The 22,399-nt window shown below is 45.7% G+C and overlaps 1 protein-coding gene across 1 annotated transcript; it reads right to left on the reverse strand.

Annotated features, from left to right (window-relative positions):
* Positions 1–467: 467 nt before the first annotated feature.
* LOC110072158 (indoleamine 2,3-dioxygenase 2) lies at positions 468–22,366 on the reverse strand. Its single transcript, XM_020780256.3, has 10 exons — positions 21,454–22,366; positions 18,234–18,329; positions 14,164–14,283; positions 12,934–13,052; positions 10,931–10,945; positions 10,537–10,636; positions 10,250–10,367; positions 9,002–9,053; positions 1,818–1,966; positions 468–1,122 (listed from the first exon to the last, which is right to left on the reverse strand). Exons 1-10 carry the CDS (start codon positions 21,550–21,552, stop codon positions 767–769), a joined length of 1,224 nt encoding a protein of 407 aa, XP_020635915.3. The 5' UTR covers positions 21,553–22,366; the 3' UTR covers positions 468–766.
* Positions 22,367–22,399: the final 33 nt, after the last annotated feature.

Here is a 22,399-nt window from a genome sequence, read left to right on the forward strand (position 1 = left end):
CTGCTTAAAGAATGTCCTGTTTATAGAAAAGATGTGTTCCGCCAGTTGTACGACAGTATACGGAATTATGTTATGGGCCCCTTTCGACCTTTAGAAATACATATTTCTAGGATTTTTTCCTTTAATATTTTTAGACCCTGGATAAGTGAATACTGTGAATAAGTGGATAAGTGAACATCTATGAGTAATTGTATACTGATCTAGTGGATAAGGGACATCCTCCTGTGCCATCAGGAGGAAGAGAACAGCGAAAGGAGCTACTAGAAATATATAGAAATGTATAGGAAGAATGCTGAGAAAGGGTAGTGCCATACCCTTTAATGAATGTTTCTAGGAGGACCCCTTCGCAAGGACAAATACCAACCACACCCTGTGAACCACATCCTTGTGTTGTCTGAAAGAATAGAGAGAAGGGCCCCTTTCCCGAAGATCAGCAAAAAGACAAGCCGATACAAAGAGAACAGTGCTGAAGATTTTAGCCATTTATTTTCCTAATGAGGATATTCACCTCTAGATTTTGGTGCGCTCCAAATTTTGGGGCTCTGTTGTCTTGTCTTAGTGGTTATCCTGGCCATGCACACATCAGGATGCAAATGAAGCAGATTTTGGGGAGTGGCTTAGGTTTGACGAAAAGATATGACAAACATCTTTACCAGCTTCAGAGCCTGCCTCCAGCACTCCCACCAATTCTGGTCCCGCATAGGAAAGGCCATCCCTTGTTTTCACCCTATAAGTCATGTCTTCAGAAGGGGGCAAGGGTGCATTTTTACAAAGGGATCGTTGCTTCTCTTGTCGTGTCCCGTACGCTTTTCAAGAAGCTCAGAACGCCCGTCCCACCAGTTCCTCTGCCTTCGAGGAAAGATGGGGGAGTCCCGGAGAGAGGGGCCAGGTCGGGGTTGGTCTTGATCTTGCGGGCTGCTATGACGACGTATCTGGTGACCATGGTGATATGGTAGGTCCTGAAGTCACACAAGACGGCCACACACTTATTGTAGGCCTCTCGGAGAGCCTCGCTTCCAGAGGATAAGACGTGATTCCTCAGCGAAGGGGCAGACTGAATTTCCTTGATGAACGCCTGGTGAGGAGGCGGCATGTACGACCTCATTAAGCGCAAAAACCCAGCTAGCAAAGGAGACAGAAAGGACGCATGAGCCAAATTAAACATGGCAACAATGGTTGAGAGAAAACATTCTACGAGAGACCTGAAGGTCTGTCAATTGAATCTTTCACACATACATGCATTTTTGAAACCTACATGCTTTTAGCGGTGCACATTTCTCAAAAGCATGCATGACACAGTGGGCTTTTTTTCTTTCCTGAAATGCATCGCAAGTTTCAAAACAGCATGCATTTCTGGGGGAATCCATGAATTCCTGACATTAAAGATTCAAAAATTCTGAAATTTTAAACCATTCAGAGTTTCAGGAATATGGTGCATTTTGTCCCGGGGCCAGCTTTGGGAAGTGCAAATGGGATAGTTTCATGGGGAAAAGCAGAAGCAGAACTTTCCAATTAGGGGAAATTGTGACATCATCCATCAGAGCCCTCTGGCTTTCTTGTTCCTTCGAAGTTTGGTCTTGAATGGGCATTTAGGAACCAAAGATCTTTTTCTCCATTTGCTGCCAACCCAGATGCCTGAATTTTTGCTCCATGATGAGCACTTCCAAACACCACTACACAGAGAAAACTAACCTCTCAAGGAATATGCTAGATTGGGAACTTTCCCCTTATATCTAACTTTCTACATGCAGGGAGCTGTCTCTTTGCATTCTTGACACGCAGGAGATGTATTTCTCATATCAAAACAACAGGCTTACTGCTTTCCTTGCGGTGCTGGATTCCTAGAAGCTCGTCAAAGGCATGCAAGGTGGTGCTTTGGGCCGCACTCCCCCCGGCATAAGCCAGAGGTTTCTCAGAGACGCCCTCGTAGACCAGGCCTTCTGGCAGAGCTGGGTTATCCTTCCAGCTGCAAAGGGAGGGAGGGAGGGAGGAGAAGAGAGACAGAGAGGAATTGTGTTTGATTGTTTAAAGGGAAAGACTACACATTCAGATGGCAGACACAATTAAAATATTCTTTATCGTTGGAGTTTTGATTCCGAATTTTTAAAACTCAGAATGTGGAAGGTGCCAATCGGTGCTTGTGCGCATTTGTTCCGCCCTCCATTTTGACTAAAAGGTTAAGCCAGGTGTTCTTAGGCTTGGAAGGAATTCTTTCTTGAGCATCTCTTTAACAAAATGACCGACTCTCCTAACTTCCTCAGAGTCGTCGAATCGCTCAGCTTGACATTTATACCTGGAACGGCCGGTTTTGCAGTCTGGAACGCCAGCTCTTTCCCTCAACAGAGAAAGCAAAGCAGCAAGACGGAGGGAAGGAGTGAGTGGGAACTTAAGCCTTCCTCCCAACCAAAATCTTCCCTTGGTTTTAAACATAGGTGTCCCATTTTTTCTTTCACCCAGAGCAATGGTCGGCAACCTATACCCCTAAAGTCATATCCAACCCTTGGTTTATGAATGTACTCCCCTGAATTTAGAACAAGGATGGGTGGCTCATGACTCAGGACCCAAAGACTCAAACTGGAACTTGGAATCCAGACCCAAAGACTCGAACTCAGGATGTGGAAGCCAACATCCCTGCTTTAAAATAAATAATAATTATAATGGTGCACTGTCAAGTCAATTCTGAATGGTGGTGCCATCTGATCATACCCTCGGCTGCCTTCCCAGGTGAAAAGCATAAGAAATCACTGCTGGTGAAAATCCCATACCTTTTATTGATCGGTTTTGTTCCATCCTGAACTTGGATTTTATCTAGTTAGGTGATGGCCATGAGAACGTGATTCATTTCAACTCAGAGTTGATTCATAGTTTGTTTGTTTTTATGCTTGTCAGGAAATTTGCTTTGGAAAATTATTTTCCAGAAGAATGAATATACAGTAATTCCACACAGAAGCCCATCTGCCATCAAGCGGCAGAGCATGAGAAAGTCACTTTGGGGGGATTCTGGGAACTATAGTCCAAAAAAGAAAAAGGTCAGCTAAAACAATATTCTAGATTTCAGCAGGGTAATAGAGTCATCTGTAAAAATGCACACACACCAGAAAAATGCCGAATAAGGGTAGTTCGTCCTTCTGTCCAAGACAGAAGGAAACTGAAAGAGGGGATGTATTTTACAATTGGTCTGTTTCCTAAACAATTTAAACATAATTGTAAGTTGAAACCTAGAGGGTAATCAAACAGTTAAAAAAAGAAGTAGAAAGCTGATTTTATTATTGAGAAATGAATAGATTGGATGCTTGTATATTCTGTGTTCTCCTATCCTCAAAACCCTTTTCCTATCCCTTCTATTTCCTTTTACCTTTTGTATTCCCTACCCTATCCCTAGTAGTTTAAAAAATATATATTATAAAACAACAACAACCAAGAACTCAAGAAAAAAAGAAACATAGTTTGTGGTTCATTTTCATGGTTCATGCAAGGGGGAGGGAGGGACCCTAATGTCTCCCACCCCCTTCCCACAGTCTCCACCTGATCCTGCCTCCTTCTCCACCACTGGCATCATCAGTACTGTGGCTCCCCTTCTGGAGAACAGGCAAGCGCATGCGCAGCAGAAGCAGCAACAGGGCCCCCCCTCCCCTTCCACCTGAGCTGAGACAGTGGTCACAGTACAAGAGATCCCAGACAGCCTCTCACCATGGATAAAGGCACCAGGGCCCCATCCACCACAGAGCATGAAGCCCAAAGGCACTCACAGCACAGTTGGTCATGGCCAAGCAGAAGCACAAGGATGGGAGAACAGAGCCGAAACAAGGCATCAAGATCCAGGAGGGAAGAGCGGGCGCAGGAATACTGGCGTTCAGGAGGCCCAAGGCAAAGATCTGCGTTGCTAAAGCCAGTTCTGGGAGGGAGAACCACTCCTTAAATAGACCTTCCCTCCAGCTTTCCAGGTGAGCCTCATGAGTGGCCCAGCAGCTGCTACACAGGCCAGGGCCTGATCCTGCCAACACCAGGCCATTCTTGGGTCAGGCTGGCCCTGATCCTGCAGGGCAGTATGGGCCAGATCCTGAGAACAGCAGGGCTGTCTCCCCTTCTAGATGCACAGTGACTGCCGGTCTGGTTCCTGGGAGGAAAGACAGGCTGCTGTCTCTTGCTCCATGGTGGAGGAAGAAGAGGAGGCGGCAGTGGCAGGACCAGCTAGAGAGGCGAAGGGGGCAGGGGGCTCCTCCGTTTTGCTGAAACAAAGCACCGGATGGGGGGGGGGAGAGAAAAGTTTGCCCTTTTGTTTCATTTCGGCAAAACAGGAATGCATAAACCGAACCCCAAACCTACCCAGTTTGTGGGCTATTTTGGTCTGTAGCTCGGGTCACACCCACCTCTATTCATCTGTAAGCAGCTTGTCAAGCTCTGCTTGCAGCACGAGATGTTCGGTGGCCACATCAAATAAAACCAGGGATGCTGGATGTTTGGCGCATCTGCTTACTTTGCCTATAACAGGGTTTGCAAAGCTGGCCTTCCAAAAACGCAACGCTTCACCTTCAGAGGAGTGTGTCTCTGGCAGAAAAACAAAATCCCAAGCAACTGCTGCCTTCTTGCCATGCCAGCTGTGTTGGCGAGGCCTCTTTGCCTCCCTGCCGGGTGACACATTGCAGGAGGCGTGCTTTATATAGAAACCGGGGTTCGCACCTTTCTAGGACGCAAGCTGCGCGCTGGCTCATTAGCCCCCCTCTTGCCACGTGCCCATGCCAGATGTTGGCAGGACTCTGGAGAACAGCGGGGTCTATTTTTAAGCTGTTGTTTCATCAAAGCGGTCACACAACAGCAAAGACGTGAGTCAGAAAGCAACCTGCTTTCCATCAGCTGCGCAGAAGACCTTGCAGCTTTTGAGTCCTTGTGTTGAAGCCGTGTGGTGACATTTAGGAAGGTGAAAGTGGTGCGTTGTGGTTCGTACAACCCTTTTTAGCCAACGAGGCAGCTTCAAAGCCAACGTGTGGAAATGGGCATCCGGTACGGGTGCCACAACTTGAGCTTTGCCCTTCGATTCAAAGCAATGTGCCCGTCTTTGAGTTGATGCAAGGAGATCGGGGCAGAGCAAACACATGCTTAGACTCTGTACAGATCAGAGACAAGAAGAGTTTGTTTGAGGGCTTGGGGTTACAGTTCCCACAATATTTTGTGCCATGACATCGAGGTTCCCTAATAGAGAAGGATCGTGAAGAAGGAAGATGCAAACTGAGAGTAGCAAGGGAGAGGAAGTGGGAAACACTGTGTTTTAGAGGGGAAAGTGTCAAACCAGGACTCGGGAAATCTGCATTCAAATCCCTGCTTCATCACAGAAGATCACCAGGGAATTGGCAATGGTAAACCACGCCTTGATTCTCTTGGAGGCTGAAACCCTATAAAGATCACCGTAAGTTGGAAGTGATCGGACAGCACATGGCAACAACAGAGAAAGAAATGAGTGTCCAGTTAGCCATGGAATATGCATATGTTTTTCCAGTTAGCCATGGAATATGCATATGTTTTAGCTAGAGATGGGCCTGAAAGGAACCATGAGCCAACACCCCCCCCCCCAAAAAAAAATAAAACCTGGCTCATGGATCATTTTGTGAACACATTTGTGCATCCCGTTTTGCAAAAGCAAAGCAAAACACCGAATATTTTCCCCTTTGGTGTTTTGTTTGCTTTGGCAAAAGAGGTTGCCACCCCTGCCCCCTTCCTGTTGCCCCCATTGGCTCCGCCTACCTGCCGCCACCGCCCTTGGTGTGGGTGCCACCTTCAGCAGCAGGAGCCCCTCCCTTCCCTGCCAGGAGCCTAACACTGTCTCTGAGCATGCAGAGAAGGAGGCAGCAGGAGCAAATATCCCCCAAAGGCAGAAAATGAGGGGGGGAAATGACCCCCAAACCAGGACACTTTTCTGGGAGTCCATGGTGGTTTGTGGTTAGCCATGAATGACATGCTATCACGAATCTTTGGTTTTCCGGTTCATGCCCATCTCTAATTTTAACAAGCTGACGTGCTCACAAACGATGCAGAATTTGTTTTCTGTCTTTCTCTGTGTGTAAGGAGAAGAAATGAGAGACAGACAGACAGACTTTCCAAAGAAGCAGGAGTCCTATTGATTTATCTTTGCCCTCCTGGCACTGCCACTTTTTACACCACAGAAGAGAAAAATGGTTTTATCATCAACATCAAGTGTAAGCTCAGCCCAGACATATATTTATAGAAAATGTTCTGTGTCAAGACCTTCCCCACCACCACCACTATAAAAATCAATTTGTTATTACACTGCCTTCTCTGCTCCCTATTCAGGCACATGATTCCAAATCAGGAAAGTTTTCAACAGAGAACTGGAGGAGAAAAAAGGCACTGTGGTTTTTACCTCTGGTAACCCTTGTATGGCCTCACAAAACTTCAAGGTATCTTCAAGAGAGACCTTTAAACTGCAGAAAGTGGGAGAGGAAAAAGGCACCTGATCTTCATAGTTTGAAACCTTGTTAGTGCCCAAGGCCACCTACATCTTCATATCAAAAGAAGCAAGCTAGGAAGTTAAAAAAAAAACCTCCAGAGAATATGTCAGGCTCAAGTGCCAGATAGCACTCTGTATATTTCTAGCAGTGTAATAAGATGCTGTGAATTATTAAGTTTCTGTGGGGTCCGCTGATTATTGCAAGAGGAACACCACCCATTCTAAATTCACTTGGGACTGGGTTAGACTCAGAAGTTCTGGTCCTTAGTGACACCTGTTTCAGGAATGCTGTGAATCCACTCCTGATTTATAGGGAGCTATCTGAAGTACTGAAATCTCTAATAGATCCATTATATTGGATAACTCCTATCAAGTAGTCCATAAAACCAGGAGTGGATTCACAGCACCCCTGAAATTGGCATCGCCAGCCACCACTGCTCAAGAGAATCTCGGGCCCAGGACCAGCTCTAGGCTTAAGAAGGCCCTCAGCAAAGTCTGCTCCCAGCACCCCCACGTGGCCATCCTCCCGCATTGCCGGCAATTCTCCCTTTTACAGAATCACCAGAGGACAGCAGCTGAACGCTAAGAGCCGCCATGTTAAAATGGCCGCTCCGCGCTTTCCCCCAGAATGCCCAAGGCAGCTTGGTTCTGAGGCATTGTGGGTAAGGGAAATGGTTGCATGTACACGCACACTGCCGAGGGTGCCATTTTGAATTTCCCATTCTGTCCCACATCTGACATGGTGGGAAATTTTTGACTCTTGCCTCATAGCCCCCCAGGGCAGGGGGCTCAAGAGCTGACATAAAGGCCAGGGAGGTGCTCACGCGAGTAGCTGAGCTGTTGCTGGAGGGAGCCGGGAACACACTGAGATCCATTCTGATGTTGTTTTAGGGCTCCTCTCATTTTCTTTTCTGTGTGTATCACTAAAATCTAAGCTCAGAACTCCTCCCTTTCAGAAGCCTTCATCCCCATCGCTACTTAGTCCTAAAGCATCTCACGTAACCTAATTTCACTTACCATTAAAATCAGAGGCCAGGAAACAAAGCCCTGTTTGCAGTTGTTTAGGGATCCTGTGGTCCCAGAAGTGAGGCTTTTTCCATTAACGCCAAACGTATTGGGGCATCTTTCCCCACCCACCCCACACTTTAAGGCATCCATGTTTTAATGAGTGTTTCATGAAGGAGCCTGATTAAGTGAAAGCAATAGGAATAGCTAATGTGGCCCCAGGAAACCGGGCATTAAGGAGGAGATTCACACCCGTTTTCCGTCATATTCTTCCTCACAAAGGGGCTCACAAGGGGAGGGGAGGGAAAGAGGGAGGGTTCTGTCCTTTCACGAGGCAAGGATTGTAGTTTATCTCTGTTTCTACAGAGCATGAGTGAGGAGACAGCCCATGTCTGGACTTGATCAGCCAAATACTAAAGACAAAGGATGAACAAGATTCCATAAGAGAAAAGAATGTGTTGCTTTTATAGTCATTGCGGAAGGAAGGAAGTTTGATTTTCTTGTAATCTGAAGCCATAAAACCCTAAGGACAGCCATGCTGGACCAGGCTGAAGCTCAAAGTCTGTTCACTTTGACAAACCTACACAGCATCTTAAAAAGCACCTTGCCAACAAAGGTTCGCATAGTCAAAGCTATGGTTTTTCTATAGTGATGCATGGAAATGAGAGCTGGACCATAAAGATGGCTGATGACCAAAGAATTGATGCTTTTTTAATTGTGGTGCTGGAGGAGACTCTTGAGAGTCCCCTGGACTGCAAGGAGAACAAACCTATCCATTCTGAAGGAAATCAACCCTGAGCGTTCACTGGAAGGACAGATCCTGAAGCTGAGGCTCCAATCCTTTGGCCATCTCATGAGAAGACTCCCTGGAAAAGACCCTGATGTTGGGAAAGTGTGAAGGCAAGAGGAGAAGGGGATGACAGAGGATGAGATAGCTGGACAGGGTCATCGAAGTGACCAACATGACTTTGACCTGACTCCGGGAGGCAGTGGAAGAGAGGAGGGCCTGGCGTGCTCTGGTCCATGGGGTCACGAAGAGTCGGACACGACTTAACGACTAAACAACAAAGTGACTTGTTGGTACATGATGATTATTAACCTTTCCGGAGCTCTCCAGACTACTGAACTTTGTCCCAAACTACATTCTTCTAGACATCTTAAGGACAATTTCTAACACCTTTAGCAATTTGTACCGTTTCATTTTGCTGTCATTTTTACTTTGAAGTTATGTGCTGCATTGTTTTTGGGAAGGGGTATTTAAATGTTCCTCTCCAAACTCAATGCTCACAACCCAGCTTCTTCTCAATTACCAGCGGCTGTCTAAACTTTTTGAAACATTTAAGTTAATTGCTTGCATACAATTGGCATAACATCTAGTCCCCCCCTCCCAATTGTGCCAGAATCTGAACAGCCAAAGATAACCACTGAATCAACACGTAGTATTTTTTAAACATACACACCTTCCTCTCTCCCTGGCTTCCATCCTTCCTCAGAAAACTTCTCAACAATCAAAGGAGCGTGTGCTGTACTTACCCAGAAAGAAAGATGCGTAGCACACCATAGAAGACGACTGGATCGACATAATCTAGGGGGCAGAGCACAACTTCAGAACAAACACTTAAGACTGTCAATATAAGCAAAGGTTACCTCTTTGCAGAACAGAAACTGGAAAAGCCCATGAAGAGGAAGGCAAAATCAAGACAAGCTCACCCTCTCTTGATTAGAATCCTGCCCGTTAATTCTCTCCTTGAAATATCAAGCAACTTGAAATAACCCAAGATATGCCTGGTTATTTCAGAAAAAAAAATTGCATATATTTCCTTTTCCTTTATCTTCGCAATTCTGGGCCCCACAAACAATTTTATTGCTGGCCCATTTTCTTCTCCAGTTTTTGTGCGCCCTCCTTAGAGCCCTCCCTTTGTCCTCGTTCATATGTCACTCAACCTTGTATTCCTCTTCTGGCCTTTAGCTTGAACAAGCAAGGGCATGCTGGGTTCCCAATTGTAGATCAATGAATATCTTTTCAGACCTTTAAGCCAAGTCAGGAGTGAAGGAGGTGCTGGAGTTTTTTTACAACCTTGTACACTGCCTGTAGTTTGTTTGATTGGGATGGAGTTATCTAGGCTAGAGTGACTGCTAATCTATCCAGCAATAACCAATCCCATCTCTGGATTCAAAGAGAGTCCCACCTCTTTGCTGAGTGCTTCCTTTCCTTCTCTTTCATCTGTTGGAAGCAGTTTATTAGTTTGCTGTTGATCCATTCACAACTGACAGTAATGAAACATTTTTACTCTTTCTCCTACAAATGTCTGAGTGAGTTATTGAGACTTTAATTGTCAGTTAATGAAAAAGGGGAACTTAAAAGGACTCTGTGGATCTCTGTACTTCTACTGCATAGCAAAAGCAATTTTACTAGAAATTCAAAATTCTGCAACAAGAGAGCAGGCTCGTGGGGACATGAGGAGCTGCTTCTCCTCCCATCCTCTTAATTTCACTTAAACCATTCTCCTTGACTGGCCCCATGTTCTTATCTTTCCTTTTCTACTATCTCTTCTTCATAGGCCCTTCTGCCTATTTTCTTTCACTTCAAAGTTCTCAACAACACAGCTTATGACCACCAATGACCTTTCTGCTTGTCTGATCCCTGCTGTTGATATTGTCTTGTCATGCTCTGAGCTGCCTTGAGTCCTTTTTCAAAGGAGAAAGTCAGGATAATGATACTTTAAATGAATAAATAATAAACCACCTTTTCCAAACGAAAGCAGGAAACACCACACTTACCGTGAGTTTTCTTCAAAACCTGGGTCATCTCTCTCAGAGCATTGGCCATTTCCTCCAAGGCTTCTTCCAGGCGTCGGTTGTCAGGTTGAACAAGAGCCGAGACGGCTTGCACCATCGCCTACAGAAGACAAGCGAACGTTGGTGTCCCCGTGCTCCCAAATTCAGGATTGGCTAAAACCGTTTCAAAGCCCCAACTAGGCACGTTCTCCTGGGCAAAAAATGGAATTCCCTCCGAGACATCCTCTGGCCTGTGTTACTTTCTTCCGTGGTACCCTAATGGAGCATACCTTGATCCCAGGAGCAGCAGCTTTCTCAACCAGGAAGGTGATGAGAATAAAGCCCTTGGTACTCTCTCCTCCAGGCAAACAAAGGATGGGCTCCAGGTTTCTGTGAAGAGAGTAAAATGGTCAGCTGAGAAAATGCTGTAGACCTTTTTAGTCATCGCTGGGGCAGGAGACAAGGCCAGTTAATTATAGATCCTGAAACCTCAACATGGAGCTAGGATGCAATCCGGACTTCTCTGTTTCTGTCCACTGCCCTGCCACAAACTCTCCCATACCTCCTCTCTGGATGAGTCCTGAAGAGTTTATTGGAGTCTCCCAATAAAGGTACTATCCGCCCCTGTTTGACGGTAAGAGAACTTTGAACAGCAAAGACAAGGGAGGTCTCCAAGGTACTTACTCGATTTCCAAAGACCTTCAAATGTTGGAGCAGCAGCCACCGACACACCGGGAAAGGAAACAGAGAGATCAAGTAAGTTAAGCAACGAAGTCCAGACGTCCAGTCCATGTGATATCCAGGAGGTGGGGGGGGTAGCTTAAATCGTAAGTCTCCTATATTTCCTGTGTTACTTGCAATGGCTGTATAAAGTGCATGCCCCAAGCTTTTCTCACCTTCTACAAGCAGAGATATCTCTTCTTTTAGGTTACTGTTCTCTCTAAACTACAAACAAAAACTCTTAAACTTCCTCCTCTGAGGTTTATTGGGGTCTTATGGAGGGACTGAAGTTCTGCAGGAAGCATTGATCATAATGGAAAGCCCCCCAACATCAAGACAATGTCCCTTTTACTTTCCACAGAATCATTTTCTCCTCCACGGACCTCTGGACCTGTACGATCTTCTCCATATTCTTTGTTTTTTGCCTTGGTTTGTTCCGGGGCAGAGTTTAGCGCTATGGCACTTGTCATTTACACTGCATGTCTGCAAGGTTGAAGCTTCTTGGTCAGAAGTTTTCCGTTCCCTAGTCAGACTGTTGCAATCATCAATTCGTTTTGATGCAGAAAGCTCATTGGTATCAAAGTAGGGGAAATGCTTCCAGAAGGCAGCAGCATCTCAAGGAAAGTTTGCTGTCTCGCAGACTAGGGTGATATCACCTCGAGTCTGATCGACAACAGTTTGAACAGAAAACCCACTAAGCCTCACATTTTTGCAGCACTGAGCAAGAGAGAAGGAAGGTGAAACAAGGGAATTACGGAAGATTTCTTTCCAGTTCAAGTAGTGGCAGGAAAGAGGTTCATGAAATTAAGCGTAATGTGGGGGCCAGTGAAAACCTTTTTTATTCCAACATGCTTTTGGTGTTTAATATCTGATTTTAACATAGCTAGTTTGCCTTACATTCATTGCCAGCATATCCTCTTAATGTGTTTTAATTGATTTTATATTTTCACCCTCTTTTATATGATGATTTCAATGATTCTTCCCTTAGAAATTTTAATTGCTGCTTACATGTGGCTTTTAATTCTCGTGTTTTCAATGCTTTGTGAGCTGCCTTAAGTCCCACTTTCGGGAGAAAGGGGCATATCAATTAATTAATTAATGTGGAAAAACTGGATAGAAAGATGTTTCCTGCCTCTCCCATAATACTAGAGCTTGGGGTCATACATTGAACGATAAGCAATTAAGGACAAACTAAAGAACACACAGCACATAGTTTAACTTGTGCAACTAGCTGATAGCCACCAATTTAAATGGCCTTTAACAGGGTTAAGAGTTTAGCGAAATTCATGGGAGATAATGAGATCTATGGCTGTAGATGATGATGACTATATGCTTGGAAAAGTTACTTTTTCCCCCTGCATCTCCCAACCAGCACTGGCTGTGACAGCTGGGAGAAACTAACAGTTATAGTTCAAAACAGCATCTTTTCTAAATTTCTTCAACCTCTTCCAAAACTATGCTACATATATTCTGTCCAATATTCACTGATTCAAGAAAACATATATTATTGCTTCTCTCTCTTCCCCCCCCCCCTCAATCTCATTGATTGGGAAGACCAATGCCTCCTCTCTTCAACAGTATTTCAAAATATTATTGATGGAAGGTCAAACAACATATCACAGAGGTATGTTAGAAGTGAAATCACATTAATATTTTCAGAGGCATGATTCTAGCAGAACTTTGTGGCTAGACAGTCATGCTTATCTACAATGGCATATCATGAAGCAAAGGAAGTCAATTTGTAAACTACAGGAGGCAAAGGAAGCAAAATCCACACTGCGACAGTCAGACCTTTTTCAGCACCTAAGTAACTCCCGTGGTTAATCACGGGCTACCTAAACATATCATCTGTTACTCATTTAGTTCCTACAAGCCCCAGATGGACACGACCTATTTGGACAGGTTTAACCTGTAGGTTTAGATAATCTCTGCTGACTAGGCTCATGCATCGTCCCTTGTACGCTTACCCATGTGGATCCTTTTTCTTCCAGTTTACTAGTGCACAGTCTGTGTGAACCAGGATCGGAGGCAGTCCCAGGAGCCGAGAGACTTCTACAAAGGGAATGGCCAGGTTTCGTGGCAAGACCTAGAAAACACATGACCAATGAGCCAATATGAGTGCTCCGTACTGCTCGGTGGTCTTTCCTTCATCTTGACATCTATGATTCCCACCCAAAGCGTTTTCAGACTACAACTCCCAGAATCCTCTAGCCAGCATGTGCCCTGGCCATACTAATTAAGGTAGTCTGGAAGCTACGGTGCAAAAAAGAGTAGCTTTTCTACTCTCTTTTCCTGACTACTGTTCTTGCAGGATTCTCCAGCTACTTTCCTCTGGGGGAGGACATTGCTATGCATGGGTTTTTAGCAGTCTCAACTGCAGTAGACCCATTGACTCAATGGGATTTACAGAAGTTCTTGATTTAGCATTCCATGGGACCATATTCCTGAAGCTCCTAAGTTATCCAGCTGCATCATCTGTGGTGGAGAACACTCTTCTCTTGTGTGTTTTCAAGTGGAATTCAACTGCCCCGCTAAGCCAGCTTCTGTACATGGAAGGTACAATGGTTGTTGTGGGTTTTTCGGGCTCTTTGGCCGTGTTCTGAAGCTTGTTCTTCCTAATGTTTCGCCAGTCTCTGTGGCTGGCGTCTTCAGAGGACAGCACTCTGTGCAGAGTGTTGTCCTCTGAACATGGCCAAAGAGCCTGAAAAACCCACAGCAACCATTAGATCCCGGATGTGAAAGCCTTCGCGAATATATGGAAGGTACACTTTGTGTGACACCTTGGCCTCTGATTAGGGGAGCAAAATATTTTGGGACAGTTCTGGAAAACTTTGTGGTGCAGTGGTTAAACTGCAGTACTGCAGCGAGGACTCTACTTGTGACCTGTGTTCAGTCCTGATGGGTAGAAGTCGGCGGTTCCAGGTGCCCTCATCCTTTGATCCTTCTGAGGTCAGCAAATTGAGTACCAAACTCACTGCAGGGAGGCAATGTATGTATAGCCTGCATCATTAAAAAGGAAACCACCCAGAGAGCGCCTTAACACTACCAGGCAGTATATAAGCAGCACACTTTTGCTTTCGGTTCCTACCAGCCCATTAGCATGAGTGGTGCAGATTGTTCTACAAGGATAACATCCCCTCCCCACTTTGCTCTGTAGTTCGCGCTTGCAGGGGGCATACCTGGCATGGCATACATACTTTAGCGCACTCTTTTTCGCCTTCTTGCCAGACGTAGCCCGTGGTGATGAAGCTGAGGACCAGGTGGGCCAAATACTGCTCGCGGTGGCCCTGAAGATACTGGCAGCTTAGCAGAGGCATCTGTTACAACAGGGAGGCATTGAAGAGCAACAGCATCTTGACTTCCGTTCCCTTTGGATGTCTTAACAGCCTGTGTCCCCAGGTCTCAGGTGCTGCTCAGGACATACTAGGGAATGCAGCGCTGCTGACCTGGTAGCCCTAGATCTGATCTGTGGGGCACATCCCTCACCCCAGATGCCCACAACTTGCAGGAGCCCCCAGTAGTCATGCTTCCATCTCTCTCGTGTTTTCACAAGGCAACTTCCTTCTGGAATTCTGGGTCATGTTTTTATTAGAGGGAAGGGAAGGAAGGTCCTATTCTTCTCAGATATAACAGCAACAGAAGAGTATATGAGAGTTTGGCTCTTTGGGGGGGGGACTGCCTGGTTGCAGAGGCTGAGAGCTCATAGAATCATAGAATCATGGGGTTGGAAAGGGGCCTCTAAGGCCATCCAGTCCAACCCCCTGCTCAAGGCAGGAATACAAATCCAAGCACAATTGACAGATGCTTCTCCAGGTTCCTCTTGAATGCCTCCAGCATTGGAGCGCTCACCACCTCCCGAGAGAATTGGTTCCATTGTTGTACTGCTCTAACAGTTAAGATGTTTTTAATGATATTCAGTCTAAATCTGGCTTCCTGTAACTTGAGTTCATTATTATGTGCCCTGCACTCAGGGATGATCAAGAACAGATTCTGCCCCTCCTCTGTAGGATGATCTTTCAAGTATTGGAAAAGTACAATCCTATGTCTCCTCAGTCTTCTTTTCCATAGGCTAAACATGCCCAGTTCTTTCAGTCTTTCCTCCTCGAGCTTAATTTCCAGTCCTCTGATCATCTTTGCTGCTCTCCTCAGAAATTGTTCCAGTTCACCAGCATTCTTAAAGTGTGGTTTCCAAAACTGGACACAGGATTCAAGATGAGGCCTAACCAGGGGAACTAATACCACATGGGATCTGGAGACTCTACTTCTTTTAATGCATCTTAAAATCACATTTTCCTTTTCTGCAACCTCATCACACTGTTGGCTCATATTCAGCTTGTGATCTACAACAATTCCAATATCCTTAAATTTTGAATCTTAATCCAGGAGAGAAACCATCTGAAATGATCCAGTTTATGTGGGCCTAATGGGATTGGGTGTCCTGCCACTTGGGCAGACATGGGTAACCTGCATTTTTTCCCAGAATGCCCCAGATTGAAGGGTCTGGTAAGCCACTTCTGGGCATGTTACACCTTTTAAAAAAATGGGAGGTTTTTTTGACATCAAAGAATTGTTAAGAAAAACTCTGTGGGTTTTGCTGCAACCGAGGAACATGAATCCCTCTGTGGAAAATCTGGAAATTGCATTCTCTTGGATCTTTATCAAGAGTATTTTATGGGTACTGGTTTGGGGCTGTCTTGGGACGGCACAATCACAGCCGGGGATTTTATCAAAGCATTTAGATTTGAAAGGTCCTGTTGCAGCAGGCTTAACAGCTGTCTGCTGGGATTGCAGTCACACACAACACAACTCATCTCTTCCCGCAAAAGCTGCAGGTCACTTCTCTGCTAGGATGAGAGCAACCTCTAGAACTCTCCCTGCACTGCAGGGAAACAAGCAGCCACGGATGAGCTGGAAATCCAGGTGTAGAAATTCAGAAGCCCCCAATTCAAAGCTTGGAAGTGTGATTATTATTTTTTGGACAACAACTCCCAGAAATGCCAGCCCTCGTGGCCTACAGTCATACTGCTCAGGGAATGTGGGAGCTGTAGTCCAAAAAAAAGAAACCATTCCCTAGATCTGCCCCAAAATCCATTTCTCCGTCTTCTGAGCAGGAAATATACCCCATTTTGCAAATGGGGATAGGGGCCAAAATCCTGTTAGTCAAGTCTAACAAAACAGTGTAATGTTTGGAGGCAAATTGTAGCAACTTATAAAGTCATGGTCACTCAGTGTGCTACACATGTCTGTGCTGATTTTGTAATTTGCAACAATTCGCTGCCAAAAGGTAGGCAATTTGCATTATGCCAGCAACAGGATTTGAGCCATTGTATTACTTGCGTCTCTCACTGTGCTCCTTTCTTGCCCTGAAACAGCCTTGCTCAAATCTGGGGTCCAGCAGATGCCTGGAACTGAAACACGGACAACGTTCTGTTTCCCCGAGGGCAGGATCCAGCATTTTCTCTCCACCCCGGCCGTATTTGCATGTTGCAAACTGACACATCCTGACTGCCTTGCTCATCTCTGAATTTCTGCATAACTGCAGGCCTCCTGCCTTCAAAGGTCTGGATATCTGCGCTTCTTAGCGCCCCATCCTTCTGACCATCTAGCCAGAGAAAATAAAAGAATCCTGGAGAACTCAAAAGTTTTCCTACAAGTCCAGAAGGCTCACAGGTCTGGCAAATCTTCTGTAAGAGCAAAGCTAACGCATGAGTCGGAAACCTGCAGTCTGAGCCTTAATCCCATGCAGCCTTTGGACTCCTTTTAATAACCGTCTGTAAACAAGCAGCAGGATCTGTTTTCCCACCCATGAGGGAAAGACACATAGATTGGCCTTCCGTACGTTTCCTCCTGTGCCAACAAAAGTAAGCTCGATCGTCTTACTCAGCAACATTTCTAAAGAACGAGGGCTCTTCTGGATGTGGCAAATCTAATTTTCTCTCTAATGTTGACTTCAGTGGGGGATCCTGAATCCACACGTTTGAAACAGAAAATACAGCCCAACGGAATGAAATGTAACAAGGATAAGAGCAAAGTTCTACACCAAGGGAGGCGAAACACAAAAGCACAGTTGGAAGATGGGGGATACTTGGCTCAGTTATACTACATGTGAGAAGGAGCTTAGAATTATTGCTGAATACAAGCCAGCCGTGTGATATGCCTGGAAAAAGGAATATAGTCTCCAAATCCTGGGAGGTTCTAGTTCCCCTCTATTTGGCACTGGTTAGGCATCATCTTTAAAAAAGGATGCCAGGAAACTAGAGCAAGTTCAGAGGAGGGCAACAAGGATCATCAGGGGAAGGGGAACCAAGCCCCAGGAGGAAAGACTGAAAGAACTGGGCATGTTTAGCCTTGAGGAAAGAAGACGGAGGGGAGATAACAGGATAGCACTTCTCAGATACTTGGAAGATCATCTTCCAGAGGGGGGCAGAATCTGTTCTTGATCATCCCGGAGTGCAGGATACATATTAATGGACTCAAGCTACAGGAAGCTAGATTTCAGCTGAATATCAGGAAAACCATCTTAACTGTTAGAGCAGTACGACAATAGAACAAAGCTGTGAGCGCTCCAACGCCGGAGGCTTTCAAGATACAATTAGACAACCCTCTGTCAGACCTGCTTGGATTTGGATTCCTGCCTTGAGCAGAGGGTTGGACGTGATGGCCTTGTAGGCCCCTTCCAACTCCATTAGCCTGTGATTCTATGATTCGCTGACTTCCTCATCCCAGTCCCATTTACACCATGGAACTATTCTTCTCAAATTCTGGACAGTTCTGCTCTCAGCAGAAATAGGACAAAGTGCAGAACTGCTCATGTAAGAATTAAATGTGGGCCTGCTGCTTGCAGAGCAGGAAGAAAAGTCGGAGTGTGGCCCCTTCTGGACGGCTTGTGGAGCAACCCAGTGCTCCAGCCCAACTCAACCTGTGCCCAAGCTGGACTATTTTCGGTCCAGCTGTAAGGGTCCTACTTTTCGGACCCTAGGCTCAAGCAATTCCCCAACAGACAGACGGGACACTTTAAGGTAGATCTCCCTCTGCGAAGTAACCCTTTCTGGTGCAATCAGACACATGCCTCCCCCATCATCTGATCTCAAACCTGATCACCAAATCACTGTTCAATTTGATCATGTCCCCAGTTGTCCGACCAATGGCCAAGCTCACCCCATACATGGCAAAGGGGCACAGATATCTCTCGAGCTCCTCTCTTCTCTTTAACTCTTTGTTTCCTCCTTCATGGTTTCTTAACTCGGGCAAGATGGGAAATCAATACCTCATTCACCCGGGAGCGCAACTGACGGCTTTCAATCAGGTAAGGCAGCTTATGGCCAATCTCCATCCATGGTCGATAGAAAGGTGGCAGTTCTTTCTGGGAAGAAATGGAAGAAAGATTCTTCATGGACCACTGGTTTTACCGTAGGTTGGGATGCACGCCAAGGAAGTGAAAATAATCCTGCATTCCTGGCGTACAGCCTGAGGAAGATGAGCTATCACTGAAAGCTAGATATCCACTTGATTTTTTTTTTGATGGTCCAATAAAGGTAAATAAGAGAAAGCGAAGATTACTTATGGAGAAACTGATTAAACAAAGCTGGAGAGCTCTTCAAGAGGATGCTAGCCAGAAATGCTCTCCCCTTCATCTGGAATTACTGTACCCAATTTGATCCATCCCTTTATCTTGACATATTGACAGTTCCAAAGCTAAGGCGATCGTATGTGATCACTCACTGCTATGCTCTCCCAGCAGCTCAGATGAGGGGACAATTGCTCAAGGTACCCCTGGACCAATGTTACTGTGACCGTTCTGTTAGAACCTGATATTGCCACCTCATGCCTTCTTTGACTGTCTGAAAAATTCAACAGCAGGAGAGGGAATCCTCAAAAAAATGGCTATTGAAATATTCAGCCTTCTCAGATACCTCCAAGACTTTTGAGTGGTCTTTGCAAAAAACGGTGTTGTAGAAGTGGTCAGTGTTTTTGTTTTAAATTTTTATTTTTAAACTTTAAAACTTGGCACAGCCTATGAGCTACAAACCCTAAATGAACCTGAAATGTGTTATCACCTGCTCCTGCATTTGTATTTGCGGAGCGAGGGGGGGACCACATAGTTCAGATTTTTTTCTGAACTATGGAAGATACCTCTTGAATGCCCTCCCCCCCCCCGGGCACCACCTTTTGACACCACCCTAGCAATACTGAAGAAAGCATCCACCAGGTAACCTAGTTGCAATTTGATTAAAATCGGCCTCCCCTGGTGGTTAAACTCAATTTCAGCCCCAGCTCTCTGGTGGAGGCTGTCCTGCGACTGCCTTGCCTTTCCCCAATCCCCAGCCAAATAAAAACCTTTGGCTTCAAAAGAAGGCAAATAAAGATGGGGGGGGAGAGATAGCAGCTCTTTGTTTAAAGAGACAAGAGATAAATTCCAAGATGCTGCTTGGGGAAGAATTTCCACCCCTGCCCCCACCCTTACAAGCCGTACATACTTATTTTTAAGAGAACATACCCAGAATGAACAACAGCCATGCCACGAAACTTTGGGACTCTTAATGTATAATTTTTCTCATTATCTTGGTGCACAGCCTGAGGAAGATGGATTAACCTAGAAAGCTAGCTACAGTATCTACTTGGGTTTTCCCCTAGTGGTCCAATAAAGTGATTGCGTGCTTCTGTACCTGCGTTTCTTGTCCTCCTCTGAACCCAAGGCCACCCAAGAGATGTGGAAACCTCATCACGATTTCGGTGAACGTCCTTCACGTTCTACTCAGTGGCAGGCCTACATGGTTGGGGCCTTGAAGCTTGAATTGTTATGGGCTCCCCTTCACAACCAGCAACAAACTGTGGGCAACCACTGTTATCTTCTCCAATAGGGCTGTTCCTCGACAGATCTCCGTAGATTTTTTTTAAGCAATGTGGACTAAAGTTGCTTCTGGGAGCCCACTGGGATTAGGGGCCTTGAAACTTAAGTTTCATTAGTTTCCTCGTAAATCCACCCCAATCAACGATGGGGAAGGTGGGTTTTCCAGGGAGCAGGATAGCTATGTCGGCAACCAAACAACCAGCCAGAAAGCTCACAGCCCTAGTGTGAGGATAACATCCTGGCAAAGCATGTGTTACCTTAATAGTGAGAGCATTGAACACTGATTTTCTATTCCACTGACTTGTTTTTTCTCATTCCCACCTCCTTTTTTCTTTATTTTTGCATGATTCTTTTTTTTAAGAAGTCTGATAGAAGCGTAGCAGCCATTCCCCAGTCCTGCAGCTTTTCAGCAGTTTTGGGGATTAATGAAGTTTGATCTACCAAGGACCTCTGAGGGTGGCGGAGGCCAGGGGAGAACACCACCATTTTAATTATCTACTGACAACTGATGTGAAACAAATTGCTTGTTATATAACCACATTGCCGGAGACAATCCTGAAGACACACACACACACACACACACACACACACACACACACACACACACACACACACACACACACACACACACACACACACACACACACACACACACACACACACACACACACACAAAGATTCCGTAGAGGGTTGGTTAGCAGTGCTCAAGGATTCTCTCTCTGTGTCTCTCTAAATCTCTCTCTCTCTCTCTCTTTCCAGTCCCGTCATCTGTGTCTGTAAATATATATTCCCAGGATATGGTGCAAAATCAGATCTATAATTTTTTGGCTAACCCATGTTTTAAATTACTTTTGCCCTTTTCTTTCAAGAGAGGGCTTTATCTCCAATCGAGCTGGTTGCCAACCGGTTGAAAACAGACTATTTCCAGCAAAAGTGATTCCCCCCCCTTCTTCAAATAAAGCCGTGGAATCCAAATGACTTGGGAATTATTTATGGCTGGTGAGCCAAATGTTGGGAGTTTGATTTCCCCCAGTTGTGCTTCCTGAGAGAAGTGCCAGCCTGGGTAGTCTTGGGCAAGCTGGACAGTCCCAGGGCTCCCCCTAGAGGAAAGGACGGGTTAATAACTTCTGAGTACTTTCTCTAACTGGAAAACCCTGGAAAAGGGTGGTCATAAGTCAGAATTGACTTGACAGCAGTCACACAAAGAGAGCCCAAGTTGTGGGAAATGTTTGATCCTATGGATGCGGTTGAACTACAACTCCCATTAGTCCTAACCAGCATAACCCATCGTAGAGGATGTTGGAAACTGTAGTCCAGCAGCCACTTAACAGCCAATTACCACACATCAGGAGGAAGTGTGTCAATAGACTCCCATTTCTCAGTACTAGCCCATCTGGGGGTGTCCAAGTGCTTATTTTCTTCCTTTAAAAAACAAAAAACTCTCCTTTCACTGTGTTGGCTTCACAAAGCCTGCATTCCCTCTGTAGATGCAATTAGACTCAACTTTGTGGTAAAAAGCAAATCTCCCTTCCTGGCTGTCTTTGATCATCCCCTTGGCCAACCATTCCTCTCTACTGCTTCCCCCCCCCCCATCATCACTACCACCACTTACTGCTTGCACAGAATGAATCCTTACCAGCGGATTCGGGAGCAAGAAGCCATAATCTTCCGATATGTGGAACCTTCTCAACGTGAATGGTGGCCGTTCTCCCACCTCTTCCTTCTTTGCCTCCATCCTGATCGCAGGACAGACCGACCTTGGAGCTCCCTGTAGAACTGCAGAACCTCAAAGGCAGAGGACTGAGTAGGGGGACACTTAGACCCTCTAACGAAGGGCTAATGAAGTTATAGGGCCAGGCTGCGAAATGCAGCTGCTATATGCTGATCATGCAAAGAAGTCAAGCTAGCAATTCCAGGGCCTGAACCTTTGGCCTGGACGTCAAATCCAGGCTGACCAATGGCCAGGAGAACTGAGTAAACATCAGCCCTGGCTGCTGATAAGACGGCAAGCTGCAAAACCACGCCAGTCTAGAGACCTTCAGGTAGAAGCCTTTCTTTCATGCCTGCAATTTCCAGATTTAGAGGTCCTCCTGACAATGTCCATGGGCAACGGACATCCTGACCAGGTCCAGGGGGAGGCAAATACATTGATCCCGTTGTCCAACCAGTTCTAGCAATCTTTTTCTCCATGAAAAGCAGGTCTTTTGCAAAGCTAAGGAGTCTTAACTGCCCATGGAAGACGACTAAGGTAAAAAGAAGACTGATTTTCATGACAACAGGGACCAATCACATAATTTACCTTCTCTGGAACCCTCCTTCCCCTGCATCCACACTATACGTCGTCTTGGCTTCTAAATCGGCAAAGGATCAGAGCCAATGAACCTTATTTTTGGACTACAACTCCCCAAATCCTCCATCTTGCAAGGCCATTGTCTCTACTGGCTATGGATTTGGGGAGTTGTAGTCCAAATTATATTTCAACTACTTATGGAGGAAAAGCTGCCCCCAGCAGCGGCAGATGGAGCAGGGCTGTTAGTAAAGCATCCATAGTCCCTGATTCTCAAACTGTCCTAAGGCTTTAT

This window comes from Pogona vitticeps, chromosome 8, assembly GCF_051106095.1.
Source record: "Pogona vitticeps strain Pit_001003342236 chromosome 8, PviZW2.1, whole genome shotgun sequence".
Classification (NCBI taxonomy): domain Eukaryota; kingdom Metazoa; phylum Chordata; class Lepidosauria; order Squamata; family Agamidae; genus Pogona; species Pogona vitticeps.